The sequence below is a fragment of the Bufo bufo genome, chromosome 6, assembly GCF_905171765.1.
Source record: "Bufo bufo chromosome 6, aBufBuf1.1, whole genome shotgun sequence".
Lineage (NCBI taxonomy): Eukaryota > Metazoa > Chordata > Amphibia > Anura > Bufonidae > Bufo > Bufo bufo.
The window spans coordinates 303991170-304007062 of record NC_053394.1 but is presented as its reverse complement, the minus strand read 5'-3'; the positions used below and the strand labels follow the sequence as shown (position 1 = coordinate 304007062).

Genomic DNA, 15893 nt, shown 5'->3' with positions numbered 1-15893 from the left:
GTGTATATGTGATGTTGCATAAAAAAATTTAAAAAAAAAAGACACCACACACACTTTCACAATATGTCACATGAGGAGCGTGATAATTGAACATTGCAAGACTGTACTTGAAGTCAGTCTTTCTTCATAACCTTCAAATCAGTTTTGCATGGCCTAAAGTTACATCACTACAAAGTATACAGCTAAAAGTAGGACAAAGGCTAATCACAGACTATCCACCAGCCATGCAGAACCCAACCCCTATAACCTCCTTTCCCTCAACAGAAGAGACCTAGACAGCACATGAATAGAACATTGTTTAATACTCCCTGACTGATGCCCCGTGTACAGACAATGCCAGCACACTGCACAGTCAGGCACAGAAAGGGTTAACACTGTACAAAACACCCCTGTTTATACCAGGGGTTCATAGCACCAATGAAATGTCTTCATAAAAAGCGAACAGCCTTCCTTCTCCAAATTGTCTCAGAGATAGGACGAGCTTGTCATGACGTACAAAATAAATATATTTTTTCACGGAGGGAAACATACATATACACAGTGACAAAGGAGAATTTTAACCTATAGCCCATCTAAGGGGCCTGTGCTGCTTAATGGTGCATTAAAGACCTCAATCAAAGAAGGTATAGATTAAAAACTCAGCATATTAAAGGGTTAATATAAAAAAAAAAAGAGAAAAACCACATGGTGCAGCTGTGGATACTCTCATCTAAACCAGATGTAAATTCTTGTGCCTCCAAAGCAAACACAGGGCGCTTCATAGCAGAAAATGCCCGGTAAGCAGAATGGAGAAAGCTGAGGTAGTCATACTGGAGTTACAAAAATACACACCATTCAAAATACCCAGAATGCCAAAAGGGAGCAGCAAGACGACATCCCCATTTTGTAAAGTTAATGCATGGGCTGTAAATTGCATAAAAAGTTTTTTTTTTTTCAGTCTCTCCAACATTGTATTATGAAGTCCTCTCGCGTCCTTGCAGATTCTGAGGATTGGATGCTGTTTCGTAATGGAATTGGCTCGAGCCATCCACAGCCCACGTCATAAAGTCCACAGCCGCTTCTCTTTTCACATAAAAATAAGCAAATATGTCTGTATAAAAAGGATGAAATTTGTACAAAAGCAATACGAAAAAGTGTCCAGCGTATGGAAAATAAATAGAGGCTCCCATCAAAGTCAGTTAGCGGTAACCCGAGACTTCAGCCAGTCTAATCCAGCAGGCAGCCTGTGGAAGAAAGGCAAACAAGATCAATCATTAACTTTAGAAGGAGCACATGCAATCTCCAGCAAAACTTGCAGCCCTTCAGAGTTTTGCAATAGTTAAAATTATATGTTCTATGGGGAAGAAATTTAAATAGGTACATTGCAGACAAGGAACTTTCCACTTCTCTGTCAGCTGACTGATGCAATCGTTTTGTCAGAAATACTAACTCAGCAACCTTTCATATCCCAAATTAGAACAAAATTTAAAATACTAAATTAAGTAATCTCACATTGACCTAGATGCTAGCATACTGCCTGTTCAGCTGGCATGGCGCGGAGAACCGTGTCGCAAGTGTGATCATCAGGGGAAGGAGAAAAATAAAAATAAAAAATATAATAGGCAATGCTGCCCTATACAGCCCAAAGATTAGGCTACTTGTAAGCCAGGGCCTCAGGGGGCACAGAGTCTGTTACAATGACTTGCCCACATTCAATGTTTCCTTATGGGAAAGTTTTGATAGCATTAGGTCAGTGTTAACCAAAACATTCCAGAACTGTAAGGGTTACATAGCATCATAAATCAATATAATGCTATGCAACCCCATCAGTGCTGGGAGGTCAGGACAGGAGCTGCCGCATACTCACGCTGTGAGTATGGAGCATGACACTCACTCGTCTGAAAGTGTCCTCAACTGATACAACATATCACACTAAACTGTTCTGTTGCTATAGGAAAGGTTAGAATCAGCCATTATAAATTTAAAAAAAAAACACACACCACTTACCCTTCTCCAGTAAGTGCACAGCAACCCTGAATGTGCCAGGCTCTGTCTTTTATGGCACTAAGTGCCAACATGGTAGAGATCTCTGATGCCGACATGGAGTTCTTTACATCCTGTTTGTTGGCAAAGATTAGAACGGCCGCGTTCTGCAGGTCCTGTATGGAGAAGGACAACGGTTTAGAAGGAGTGAAAACAACCAAATTCTGGCATTTCCCATTGAGATTAATTACTCGGGGGAGTCTGGCAGACTTAGATTAATGTTTTTTGTGAGAATCATCTTGGAAGAGCATGTCTGTATAGGCTTGGGCGTGCTTAGCAAAACAGCCAAACAAAAACCATCATTCATTAAGAAGTCAGTAGGACTCGGCAATGAATAGCTACAATGAGAAGGTCTGGAATTGTTTGGGCTGTTACTTCATTTATTTTTAATCTGGCAATGAAAGGGTGGGGGGGGGGTAGTCCCTCTTCAATTAGTGATGACCTACTTATCCAGTAACTTAGGCTAGAAACCATAAGAAAGTTAGAGGAGGACTTGCCTCATGTGCCAGCATCTTGTACAGTTCATCCCGCGTTTCCGGCAAACGTTCTCGATCAGTGCTGTCAATCACCAAAATGACAAACTGAAAAATAGACAGAATAAAATATGATTAGGATTAGAAGCTACTTCACGATGTACAAAAATGCCTGCAGTACGATAGATCTTTCCTTCAGAAGACTTAAACGGGTTGCCCCATCTTGGCAGGAATATTCAGAGTACAACAATGGGGTGGCCTATATTATGGAAACTACTGAGCAGGCAATGCTCCATGCAGAGTCAGTGTCACTCGGCCATTTTACATAACTCTATATCCCATGGCTGGAGCTTAATGTGATTATGTCCACTTTGCCCATGAAAGACTGAGATGCGACAACCCATTTAAAGGGGTTATCCTGGAAATGATTATGATGACTTATCCTCTGGATAGGTTATCATTATCACAAAAGTGGAGGTCCAAGACCAGGCTTCACCACCAGTCAGCTATTTCAGGGAGCCACTGTTCTCATTGGAGCTCTGGTGAGATGCAGACTCCTGGCAGCTTTCCAAAGACAGCGCTGTACATAATATAGTGGCAGTGCTAGGTATTGCAGCTTAGCCCCATTGACTTAAATGGGGCTGAGATGCAAATAGGACATGTGACTGATGTACAGTGATGTCACTGGCCTAGGAAGAGGCTGCAGCGCTCAAGGCCTCTTCTAATAGCCGATCAGCTGGGGTCCCCGAGTGTTGCACCCCTTGCAGATCCGATACTGATGACCTATCTTGAGGATAAGTCATACATATCTTTTCCTGGATAACCCCTTAAAGTAAAGCAGGATCACTGGAGTCATTTTAACATTTAGATGAGGGAAACACACAGATAACACTCTATTAGTCTTGATATTTTGCTTGTTTTAAAGGGGACCACCACGGGTGATTGCAACTGCTTTTTAGAAGTTTAAGATAGATCATCAATATCAGACTGGTGGGGATCTGACTCTTGGCACCTCTACTGATCAGCTGGGGCCGTGGCTCTCGTGTGAGCGCTGCGTCCTTTTAAGAGTTTACTATATAGCAGTGTGTCTGAGCGCTTACCTCAGTATTTGAGTAGTAACTGTTCCATGTTGCTCGAAGGGTCTCCTGTCCCCCAATATCCCACATCAGGAAGTGTGTGTTCCGCAGGACAATTTCTTCCACATTACTGCCAATAGTGGGCGCTGTATGAACAACTTCATTCATGAGACTGGAAGACAGAAGCAAACACTTGTTAGCATCCATATAGATTGTGACTAAACAAAGGAGCACTTATGCTGTATGGATGTGACAAATTGTGACCCACTCAGTAAAGGGAAGAGGCTCCCGAGCTTGGGTTCTGTGCCGAGCGGAGTTCAGCCCTCAGCTGGAGCTGCTCAATACTGATTTTAGGAAGGCGACTGACTGGGTCAATACAATTGTCCCAGCATTTCCATCAGGGTCTCACCACTGGAAGCTGCTGCTCTCAGAGGACAGATTCCATTCGAGATCACTTCTGTGTCATTTTGTTGTTGGAGGTTTGGGTGAATGGGCAACGTCTATCCAACTTAACCTAGCTAAGTGGTCCCTAATCTGTTGCAAAACTTACTCCCAGCATCCTCTGAGGCTGTATAAGCATTGTTCTTTTGCATCAGCATGGTGGCTCAGTGGTTAGCACTGCTGTATTACTTGGTTTGAAACCAACCAAGAGCAACATCTGCATGGAGATTGTATGTTCTACCCATGTTTGATAGGTTAGATCTGAATGTGAGCTCCAATGGGAACAGGTATGGATGATGCGAGCGATGCAGAATATGTAGGCACTATGTAAATTCAGCTGGAGAGCCGCATGTTGGGGGGTTCACCTCCCTAGATAAATGTATACTCGCCGACATAGAATAGGCTCACACCAGACCCATTTAGATAGAAAATAGCTGCAGTGAAGGTCAATCAACTTTCTCACACCCTGTCAAGTGCTATATCCCAACTAGCCAAGTGTCTGTCTCTTTCTCTATTGTGTCTAGACCATCTGCTGGGGGTGTGAATACTCACAATTGGTACAGGATGGTGGTCTTCCCAGCATTGTCCAGTCCTACAATGATCACTTTGTGCTCTGTGGGATAAAAAAAAACGAGTGGTTATGGTCTAACACAGTCTTACAGTTTATGCACCTTGAAGGGACGTAACTGCAGCGCCAGCTGTGAACTTTTTACAACTTGTGGCTACAAATGTAATGTCTGTAGGAGACTCTCCATAGGGGATACAGTTCACATCCTATACATAACCCAGGCACACACATCAAACAGGAGAAACCACCACAATTATGTGTATTCATGAGAGCGCCATGGCCGACCGACGTACACCCACTTCCTTCCACCCCTTGAGACAGATGTGGAGAGAACGGAATGCGAGCTATGTCTGAACTCAGAAAACATCCAAGAGAGACAGAAACTAGAGCTATACAAAACTCTCCCCTCCCCCCTCCTCAGAAGAGAAACAACAGGGCATGCAACCTATTCACACCCAGCTGTGCAGGGATAATAGCCTGAAGCCTCAGCACACAGAGATGCGATGATGAAACTACTAGGGGGCACAGAGGCCGAGCAGATACAATACACTTCCCACCAGGACACTGGAGATGTAGAGCGGCCGTCTGCGCAACCTACAGGGCGGCCCAGATTATTATATAGCAGACATATTCGTGACAAAAGCTGCTTTGATGCATAAGATGAGCCATCAACTGCAAAGCACATATAGGTGTAAGCTCACCTGGACAGGGGTCATACATACCTCCCACAATATCAGGAGGACAGACACATTTACCAAGAATGGCAATTGGTCGGATCTTTCTCCAGCGGGTTATTGTTATCATCATCATCATCATTATTATGCCCATGCCTCAATAAATAAGCGTCCATGTCCCAGAACTGGAATCTACTCCAGCAGCGGACTTCTAGTCTAAAGGGCAACAGTTTTCTGGTGCACGCGGGCCTCCTCATGCCCACTTTTTGGAGTGGCAAAGGTGTCGGGGGGGGAACTAAAAAGTTGCACTTTCAACTAAATTTGTGACTTTCCTACACTAGAAAACTGATGTAAAGCTAGGGTTAGCAGCTCCCATCGTGAGCCAAACCTGGAACAATTGTTCTGACTGATGCGGAAGATTACAATTTTATTATTGACCATAGTCTATGTCTGTGGTACATGTGACAACCAGACGGACACCAATAACATTGGAGAGGGGGGGGGGGGGGGAGATTTAACACACAATCATCCTTTCAGCAGGTCCAATCAATTACAGTGATACAATGGCCTCAGGATACAATATTTTCAATATCAGAAAAGACCCATCGTAAGTTGAAACCAGACGCAAAATACAATGTCTCAGATCCAACCAATCCAGGCCACTTCTCTGGTAAAGTAGCTGTATTAGTTGCTAGTTAAAGGGAACCTGTCACCGGAATTTGGGGTATAGGGCTGAGGACATGGGTTGCTAGATGGCCGCTAGCACATCCGCAATACCCAGTCCCCATAGCTCTGTGTGCTTTTATTGTGTAAAAAAAACGATTTGATACATATGCAAATTAACCTGAGATGAGTCCCGCCCCTGACTCATCTCATGTACAGGACACATCTCAGGTTAATTTGCATATGTATCAAATCGGGGTTTTTTTACACAATAAAAGCACAGAGGGCTATGGGGACTGGGTATTGCCGATGTGCTAGGTTGCTAGATGGCCGCTATGTCCTCAGCTCTATACACTAAATCCTGGTGACAGGTTCCCTTTAACAGCCATTCCTGACTGTTATATGTAAGGACTTGTTTTATCCGTTTATTTTTCTTAAACCTTAATTTTCTGTCATCTTGGATGACATTTTGGGGCTTTGGAACCAATTACTCAACTTACAATGTTTTCAACATACAGTGGTCCTCCTGGAACCAATTAATATTCTCTTGAGGGACCACTGGTCAGGGATTGGCCTACAAAAAAAATATTTATCACTAGTGTTGAGCATACTTGTGTTTTCAAGTTCGGCATACAAGGTTCGTGTTATCTAAGAATTCCGTTATGGAGTCCGCTATACCATGGTCCATAGTAGCTCAAACCAGAACGGAATTCTTAGATAAACCGAATCTTGCACGCCGAACTTGAACACAAGTTCACTCAACACTAGTCATCACCCATCCACAAGACAGAGGTCACGAGTCTTAATCGTTTCCCTGCTTGTTTTAGATGTGCCACAGCTATTAAGAGGTGAATATTTGTGGCACATCCATACAATGCGACAAAGCTGAGATCTAGACCAGCAACGTGACTATAATCTAGGCAGGTTTCCTGGCGTACATTATAACACATGTGACGGAATGCCTACTCTGGTGCGCGGTGAGTAAAACCCTCAGAAAAGTCGTAAACTTTTGCACGACAGTAGAGTGCGCTAAAGTTTGCCAATTTTTGGCACGGGGACAGGGGGGGGGGGGGGGAAATCATAAATGTCACGAGGGTCATCGGCATGAGGGGGAGAGGCCTGTGCTCCCTGTCTGCATAGAGCGGTGGTCAGACATGTGCCCCACTACCTCACTCCAGGACTGATGGACGCAGCCAAGTGCTGTAATCTGCTCCCATCTCAGGCAGTCACATACACAGAGGGGGTCCCCACTGGTTAACTCTCTCTCTGCCATCATACATTTATCACAATAGGCAATGAGTATTTTTTGCAGGCACCCTTTTAACCACTTGATGGAATAAAGCTGATCAGAACCAGATTTCTCACCACTAACGCCCACTTTCCCACTATCAGACTGGGGAATTGTTGAGGTGCAGCCCTAAAAAGGGGTTCACATACATTGTAGAAGGTGAGGAAAGATAGAGCAATAGTGTAACTATATCAAACCATCAACAAAGCTGGAGGACAACAAGTCTCAGCAGTCACCACTGGGTGTGAGGAGAACAATAGGACCCGCTGTCATACATAACATATGATCAGATGACCATATCACCCCGGTATACCCGTGTCAGTCCAGAGACCCCAACAAAACCATGGGTCGCCGATTTGTAGACCCTCTGGGCCTCTTCAGTGGGAGCCCATACGCCCCGATATCCACACCGGGCAGTGTAGATCAGCCTCAGGTACCTGTCACTCACAGCCGCCGGTCTGTAATCCTCCGGGCTCTCTGGCACCCCACAGCACAACCCCCTGGTCGGCCGACCCTCCACTACCCACCTTTATTGCCGAAGATGCTCATAAGTTTAGTGAACAGTTGTCCCATTGTCGTAGCTGTAGTAATAATCCAGCCGATCGATGAAGCGGCGCACCCTGCGACCTCCCTGTCCCGACACGATCTTCACAAGCTCGAATACAGCGAGCTGCACTTCAGAGCATTTAAACTAGAGTGACGTCACCTTAAGCGCCGCCCACCGGAACGTTCCCGGGGAGTCCCCGTGACGTCCATTACTGGGTAAGGGAGAGAGAAGGCGGAGCCCCTGACGCTTTCCGCGGAGTATCAGGGACGTGCTGAGGATGACGTCACACTGACGAGGCTGCTTGTTGACTTCCTCCATCATTAGCAGTTTCCGTTTAAGGACTATTGTTAGAAGGAGCTTGAGGCTATTGCGCATATGTACTTTACTATAGTCATGTGAAGGGGATGAGGCTGTACTGGAATATACCTGTTGTTTTTATGTGTTGAGGATATGAATGATGGGAATTGATTCTGCTTAGTTCTGAACCAGGTATACTGCCTGGTAGGGTTGATCCTGCTGATTAAAAAGTACCTGTATGGTTAAAATCTCTTGTGCCCTTTCAAGAGAAAAAGGTGTTTTATTCTATAGGCAAATTAGGGTATCAGTGCACTGAGTGTTGGGCCCTAACCACTCGGTGCACCTAAGCGCCTCAGTATTCCAGCATTTGCCACGCCAAGGATTGGCCTCTTGCCTGACCCTATAACCCCATGCAGGTGCCGTAGATCCTATAATAGGCGCCTGAGCTTTAATCATCGCCTAAAGGATATGTACTGCACATGTAACAATTATAGAATCTTGGGTATGTCCAGGTTCAGCTCTGAACCCGGACAACCCCTTTAAGGGGCTCAGGACGCACCCAAGATGAATGAACGCTCATTATCGATCATCTTACAGTGTAGTACTGCCACCAATTACACGATGAATGAGAAAACGCTTGTTCATCGGGCAATCCAGATCCCCCCCCCGCCCCAGTGCACAATAACATTTAAGTGACAGTGTTTTACAATGCATACCTTAACAGAATGCTTTGTATGGGTCTGGGGCACATATGGTGACTGCCCACGATGCAGATTACATGCATTTTCGTGGAGACAATCCACAATGTAAGGCTACATGCACACGACCGTTGTATGTTTTGCAGTCCGCAAAACACGGATGGCGTCCGTGTGCGTTCCTGCAATTTGCGGAACGGCACGGACAGCCATTAATATAACTGCCTATTCTTGTCCGCAAAATGGACAAGAAGAGGACAGGTTATATTTTTTTTGCGGACCACAGAACGGAGCAACGGATGCGGACAGCACACGGAGTGCTGTCCGCATCTTTTGCGGCCCCATTGAAGTGAATGGGTCTGCATCCAAGCTGCAAAAACTGCGGCTCAGATGCAGACCAAAACAACAGCCGTGTGCATGAGGCCCTAAGGCTACATTCACACGACAGTATGAATGAGTCTGCATCTGTTCTGCAATTTTGCGGAACGGGTGCGGACCCATTCATTTCTATGGGGCCCCAAAAGATGCAGACAGCACACCATGTGCTGTCCTCATCCGTAGTTCCATGCCGCCGCCCCGCAATTGCAGACAAGAATAGACGTTTTCTATGATAGCGCGGCATGTGCGGTCCGCAAATTGTGGACCGCACTTGGGCTGGTGTCCGTGTTTTGCGGATTCTCAAAACACCACGTTCGTGTGATTCGTGTGAATGTAGCCTAATGCAGTACTAGCAAAGTAAATGATATTCGGCAAATCTCCTGTACACGGTACATATTTTGTATGTGTGGACATTGGCCCGTGGTCGGTTTTTAAAATCTGCAGTATGTCAATTGTTTGTGCAGCTTCATGACTGATATATTGTGGGTTTTCCACAAACTTCGCACCAAAAAACACAAAATCAGCGATAAATAGTGCAGATTTATGCGCATTTCTATATAATTTTTCATGAAAACAAAATTTTGGGGGGATTTCTCTGCATTTCCACATCACATGTGCATGTGTTACTTGCATATTTTGATTAGTTTCCCCCCCCCCCCCAGTCTCATCCTTTGCATTGCAAAACATGAAATCCGCACTAAAAATCGGCAAAAACAATTGACATGCTGCAAATTTCAGAATCCACACTGCAGGTCAGTTTCATCATGGAAAAAATATGCATGGTGTATACAGTGGATATAAAAGTCTACACACCCCTGTTAAAATGTCAGGTTTCTGTGCTGTAAAAAAAAATGAGACAAAGATAAATCATTTCAGAACTTTTTCCACCTTTAATGTGACCTATAAACTGTACCACTCAATTGAAAAACAAACTGAAATCTTTTAGATAGAGGGAATAAAAAATATAAAAATAAAATAATATGGTTGCATAAGTGTGCACAACCTTAAACTAATACTTTGTTGAAGCACCTTTTGATTTTATTACAGCACTCAGTCTTTTTGGGTATGAGTCTATCAGCATGGCACATTTTGACTTGGCAAGATTTGCCCACTCTTCTTGCAAAAACACTCCACATCTGTCAGAATGCGAGGGCATTTCCTGTGCACAGCCCTCTTCAGATCACCCCAGGAATGTGGGAGATTGTTGTCACATGTACCACACAGCCAGTACTTGCCAGATATTCCTGCAGCTCCTTTAATGTTGCTGTAGGCCTCTTGGTAGCCTCCCAGACCAGTTTTCTTCTTGTCTTTTCATCAATTTTGGAGGGATGTCCAGTTCTTGGTAATGTCACTGTTGTGCCATATTTTCTCCACTTGATGACTGTCTTCACTGTGTTCCATGGTATATCTAATGCCTTGGAAATTCTTTTGTACCCTTCTCCTGACTGATACCTTTTAACAATGAGCTCCCTCTGATGCTTTGGAAGCTCTCTGTGGACCATGGCTTTTGCTGTGGGATGCGACGAAGAAAATTTAAGGAAAGACCAACTAGAGCAGCTGAACTTTATTTGGGGTTAATCAGAGGCACTTTAAATGATGGCAGGTGTATGCTGACTCCTATTTAGGGTCCATTCACACGTCCGCAATTTCGTTCCGCATTTTGCGGAACGGAATTGCGGACCCATTCATTTCTATGGGGCAGCACTATGTGCTGCCAGGATCCGGAATTGCGGATCCGCACTTCCGGGTCCGCAATTCCGATCCCGAAAATTATAGAACATGTCCTATTCTTATCCGCAATTGCGGACAAGAAAAGGCATTTTCTATTAAGTGCCGGCGATGTGCGGACCGCAAAATGCGGAATGCACATCGCCGATGTCCGTGTTTTGCGGATCCGTGGCTCCGCAAAACACACACGGACGTGTGAATGCAGCCTTAACATGATTTTGAATGTGATTGCTTTATTCTGGACACAGCTACATCCCCAGTTATAAGAGGGTGTGCACACTTATGCAACCACGTTATTTTGTTTTCTTCCCTCCACCTAAAAGATTTCAGTTTGTTTTTCAATTGAGTGGTACAGTTTATAGGTCACATTAAAGGTGGAAAAAGTTCTGAAATGATTTATCTTTGTCTCATTTTTTTACAGCACAAAAAACTGACATTTTAACAGGGGTGTGTAGACCTTTTATATCCACTGTATGTAATCCACACTGTGTGTAGGTAGCCTATGGCCCCTTTACACTGGCCAACATAGCAGGCAATCATCGGGAACAAACCATTTGTTCCCAATAATTTCCTGTTAGAGGAGGTGAAAGCTGCATTTATCTCCACTATATGGAGATAGTCCCGATTATTTGCCCATGTAAAAGGACCTTTAGGCCTCTTTCACACGGGCATTGCGGGTGAGGGCCGGATAGGATGCTGGTGCGTTCAGTTTTTTCTGCGCGAGTGCAATGCGTTTTGCACTCGCGTGATAAAAAACTGAATGTTTGGTACCCAAACCCGAACCTGGACTTCTACACTAAAGTTCGGGTTTGGGTTCGGTGTTATGTAGATTTTATTATTTTCCATTATAACATGGTTATAATGGAAAATAATAGCATTCTTTAATACAGAATGCAAAGTCAAATGTCAATTGAGTGTTAAAAAATACTAAAAATATTACTCACCCCATCCACTTGATCGCGCAGCCGGGATCCTCTTCTTTGTTCTTCTTGAAGGACCTGCAAAAGGGCCTTCGCTGACGTCATCGTGCTTACCACGCGGTGAGCGCGGTGACGTCAGCGCAGGTCCTGCTGAATGAAGATAGAAGGTCCCGGGTCGCTCATCCCTCGTCTCCTTAGCAACCATGCGTGAAAATCGCTTCGCATCCGCACTTGCTTGTGGATGCTATGCGATTTTCACGCAGCCCCATTAATTTCTATGGGGCCTGCATTGCGTGAAAAACGTAGAATATAGAACATGCTGCAATTTTCACGCAACACACAAGTAAGGGTACTTTCACACTTGCGGCAGGACGGATCCGACATGCTGTTCACCATGTCGGATCCGTCCTGCGGCTGTTTCGCCGTGCCCCCGGGCCGCCGCTCCGTCCCCATTGACTATAATGGGGACGGGGGCGGAACTCCGGCGCAGCACGGCGGTGCACGGCTTAAGGCCGCCGGACTAAAATTACTGCATGTCAGGTTTTTTAGTCCGGCGGCTTTCTCCGTGCACCGCCGTGCTGCGCCGGAGCTCTACCCCCGTCCCCATTATAGTCAATGGGGACGGAGCGGCGGCCCGGGGGCACGGCGAAACAGCCGCAGGACGGATCCGACATGGTGAACAGCATGTCGGATCCGTCCTGCCGCAAGTGTGAAACTAGCCTAATGCGTGAAAAACATTACTCATGTACACAGCCCTATTGAAATGACTGGGTCCGGATTCAGTGCGGGTGCAATGTGTTCACCTCATGCATTGCACCCGCACGGAATACTCGCCCAGTTCACTTCCTTCTGGACGCTATACTGATACATATAAATAGTAAATGTTTTACAATTAGGGAAACCTCAGTGCAAGTCTTGACTTTCTGAGCAGAGAGGAAATTTAGGAGCCTTTGGCTTACATCATTTGTAATCACAAGTTGTGCAGTGATCTGTATTGGAATGCACAGAAAGGTTGATTTATTGTGTTGTAAAATCCCTACTAACTTATGTAACATACTGTGTCTTCATGTAATGATTACATGTTCAAGTCCTCTTGGAGGGGGGGGGATCTAAAAATTTTTGAAGAAATTTAAAAATAAACAATAAAAAAAGTACGCATCATTGGTATCACCTCGTCCTAAAATTCCCAAATTATTAAAATAGAAAAGTATGTCATATGATGAATACCGTTCTTGTGGAAGAAGCCCCAGTGGATCCGCTGTGTCACTTGACCAGATTTGGCTTGAGGCTACTCCTAAGGGTGTTATCTAAGTGCCCCCCCAGGTATTTACTCTTTAACCTCTGTACAGGGATCTGCAGAGTAGGCCAACCTCTTTGAGTAGTCTCTTTTCAAGTGTCTGCTGACCCATGGGGATCAAGAGACCACAGAGGGGTCAGGCAAAACCATAGTCGGGTACAGGTGGAGGTCAGGGCAGGAGGAGTTTGTACGATCCGATAAGCAGTCTTAGGTCAGGGCAGACAGCTCAGGGTCAATACAGAGATCAGGCAGAAGTAAGTACATGGAACAGGCAAACAAGCACACCTATTCTGGACAATTTTTCTGGAATCTATTGCTCAGGTACCTTCTCACAGGGAGTGTGACTTTAGTACCCAGGGTGGCCAGTCATTAGTTGTTGAATTTTAAGATGCGTGCGCTGGTCCATTAAGAGCCAGAGGGAGTGTGCATGGGCAGTGAGAGCAAATGCTGGCAAGAAACAGGCCTAAGCTTGTGTGAGAGGTAATTGTCACTGCCCCGACGGTCGGTCCAGGTAGGAGAGGAGGGACACTGATGGGACTGGAGAGCCAGAGAACTGGAGCCTGGGAGCTGGTGAGCAGAACAGCGGCTGTGCCTACTGGAGGAAGCAGAGTTGCAGTGAGCTGCAGTAACAGAAAAAAAAAAAATTGGTTTACTACAGTTTTTGGCGTAAAAATTGTAGTAAGACCACTTTTTGCGATTTTTTTAAATTCCAGTGTGACAATATTGGGAATGGCAAGGGTGTGGACGGGGCTGGGGCCTGAAAACAAGCGTAAAAGTGGCTGGAGTAGTTTATACTCTAGGCGCATGGGTTAGCGGAGGTGCGTCTAATTTGTGCCTCGTCATAAATTAGGCAAATCCCCTGGGTGCTGGCACTCAGTGCCGTTCTGACATGCATTCAGGATGCAGTTTTCGAATTAGCCAGTTTATCAGCCTCATTAAACCCTGGTGTTCTGCATAGTGGGAATGATTTAATTAATTTCAGCTTGCTACAATATAAAAACTGCATCCTAATTGCATGTCAGAACTGCACTGTGTGCCAGCACCCTTATTCTGGCAGCACAGGAGGAAAACATGGACCAGTGTAAAAAGCAGGTCTTTGTAAATGACCCCAATGTGTCCTTTTTCTGCACAGTGAACTCTGTAAAAACAAAACCCATAAGACAATGGTGCAATTAAATGGTGCCATTAGAAAGTGCAACTTGTCCCACTAAAAAACAGACCCTCATATGACTGTGGGAATGGAAAAATAAAAACGTTGTTGCTCTTGGAAGGCAGGGAGTAAAAAATGAAAAGAAAAATGGCAATGTTGGGGAGGGTTTAATTCTTCCAGGACCATTTTTTTATGTAGGACCTCTGAAAAATCACTAAAATCCCCTCCCTTATTTAGCTTGGTTACTGGGAATTCTCTTGTGCTGGGAAGAACGGAAATTTCTGCCTGCTTGTATTAAGCCCAGATGAACTTTCAGTCCTGTCTGATGCTCATGTGGTGGTTAAACTGGTTAGGTGGTTTACACACAACGCTAGAGGAATGACTGCTGGTAACACACGTGTACAGCTGGGAACTGGTCATGTTCTCTAAACCCAGGAACATTCAGGAAATCTAGTGCTGCCTTATGTAACAATGGTAGATGTGAGCGAGGTGCCTCTGAATAACAATAAGACTGTTCACAAGTGTTCAGTGATGTCATTAGACAAGGGAAGTAGATGAAGTCAGATGAAGTGGATTTATTAGAGAAAGCTGAGATGTTTGTGATAGGCACATGTCCTGATATCTGATCCCTGTATTAAGGTGCCCATACACCTTCAGCAAATACTGGACGAACACTCTTTTGGCTGTATGTCTCATGACTCCCCCATATACATGCGTGTTTCCAATGAGAGGAGAAATCTTGGGGTAGATGCCTCAGAAGAACAAACGTATTGGGTCAAAAAATGTGGTTGATTCGTCTCCTCCCCCCTTCCCCACATCATCTGTCGGGAAAGAGTTGGGAGCTCTCCATGCGCATAAAGTTGTCGACTGGCCCCACTGGAAATGGTGGGTTCGGCTGACAATACATTTATGTGTATTGGGGCCTTTAGAAGGATGGTGGTTTGTGAATTACAGACGAGCATGAGATGCATGTATTGTAGGTGGTGTATCACAAGGAGGTGTGAGGGACATGTTCTCTTTGTGTATTAGAAGAACCTAAGCTGCGCTTGTCCTGACATGTGTATTAGCAGGAATTGTGAGGTACACGCCTTGGTGATTATCACTTAGATGGAGGTACAGGTCCTGTAGATGTGCCTGTAAATAATAAGTAGTCGAGCCATACTGTCGTCTGTACACTAGGCTTCATGCACACGACCGTATCCGTATTTTCAGCTGCAAAAGAGGGACACCTTGCCTGTGCATTGTGTATTTTTCTCACTCCCATAAATAGAAATAGCTATTCTCGTTCACAATGCAGACCAGAAAGGACTTGCTCCATAATTTGTTCACCGGACATACGGGTGCGGACAGCACACAAGTAACATCCGTGTGGTGTCCGTTTTGTTTTTAAAATTTTTTGTGGACCTATAGAAATGAATAGATCCATGTGCTATCCGTGGTAAGGGTCTATTCACATGACCATATTTTCGGTCTGCATCCAATACGCAATTTTTTGTGGATCAGATGCAGACCCATTCATTTCAATTGGGCCGCAAAAGATACAGACAGCACACCATGTGCTGTCCGTATCCATATGTCCATTCTGAAAATAAAAAGAACATGTTCTATTCTACAATAGGCATTTCTCCCGAAGGTTGGAATGTGCTGATCCGCAATTTGTGGACACAAAACGGAAA

General features: G+C 44.9%; 1 protein-coding gene across 1 annotated transcript; it reads right to left on the bottom strand.

The window, feature by feature from the left end:
- Positions 1 to 283: 283 nt before the first annotated feature.
- On the bottom strand, positions 284 to 7886 carry ARL5C (ADP ribosylation factor like GTPase 5C). Its single transcript, XM_040437056.1, has 6 exons — positions 7733 to 7886; positions 4565 to 4625; positions 3596 to 3743; positions 2520 to 2603; positions 1987 to 2138; positions 284 to 1223 (listed from the first exon to the last, which is right to left on the bottom strand). The coding sequence occupies exons 1-6, from the start codon at positions 7776 to 7778 to the stop codon at positions 1175 to 1177; spliced, it is 540 nt and encodes a 179-aa protein (XP_040292990.1). The 5' UTR covers positions 7779 to 7886; the 3' UTR covers positions 284 to 1174.
- Between the last annotated feature and the right edge of the window lie 8007 nt (positions 7887 to 15893).

Bases quoted from the DNA above. Each gene is read 5' to 3' on its own strand.
- ARL5C (XM_040437056.1), bottom strand. From the start codon at position 7,778: ATGGGACAACTGTTCACTAAACTTATGAGCATCTTCGGCAATAAAG. The intron at 4,626-7,732 runs GTGGGTAGTGGA...TTTATCCCACAG, and splicing joins GAGCATCTTCGGCAATAAAG to AGCACAAAGTGATCATTGTA. The intron at 3,744-4,564 runs GTGAGTATTCAC...TCTGTCTTCCAG, and splicing joins ACCACCATCCTGTACCAATT to TCTCATGAATGAAGTTGTTC.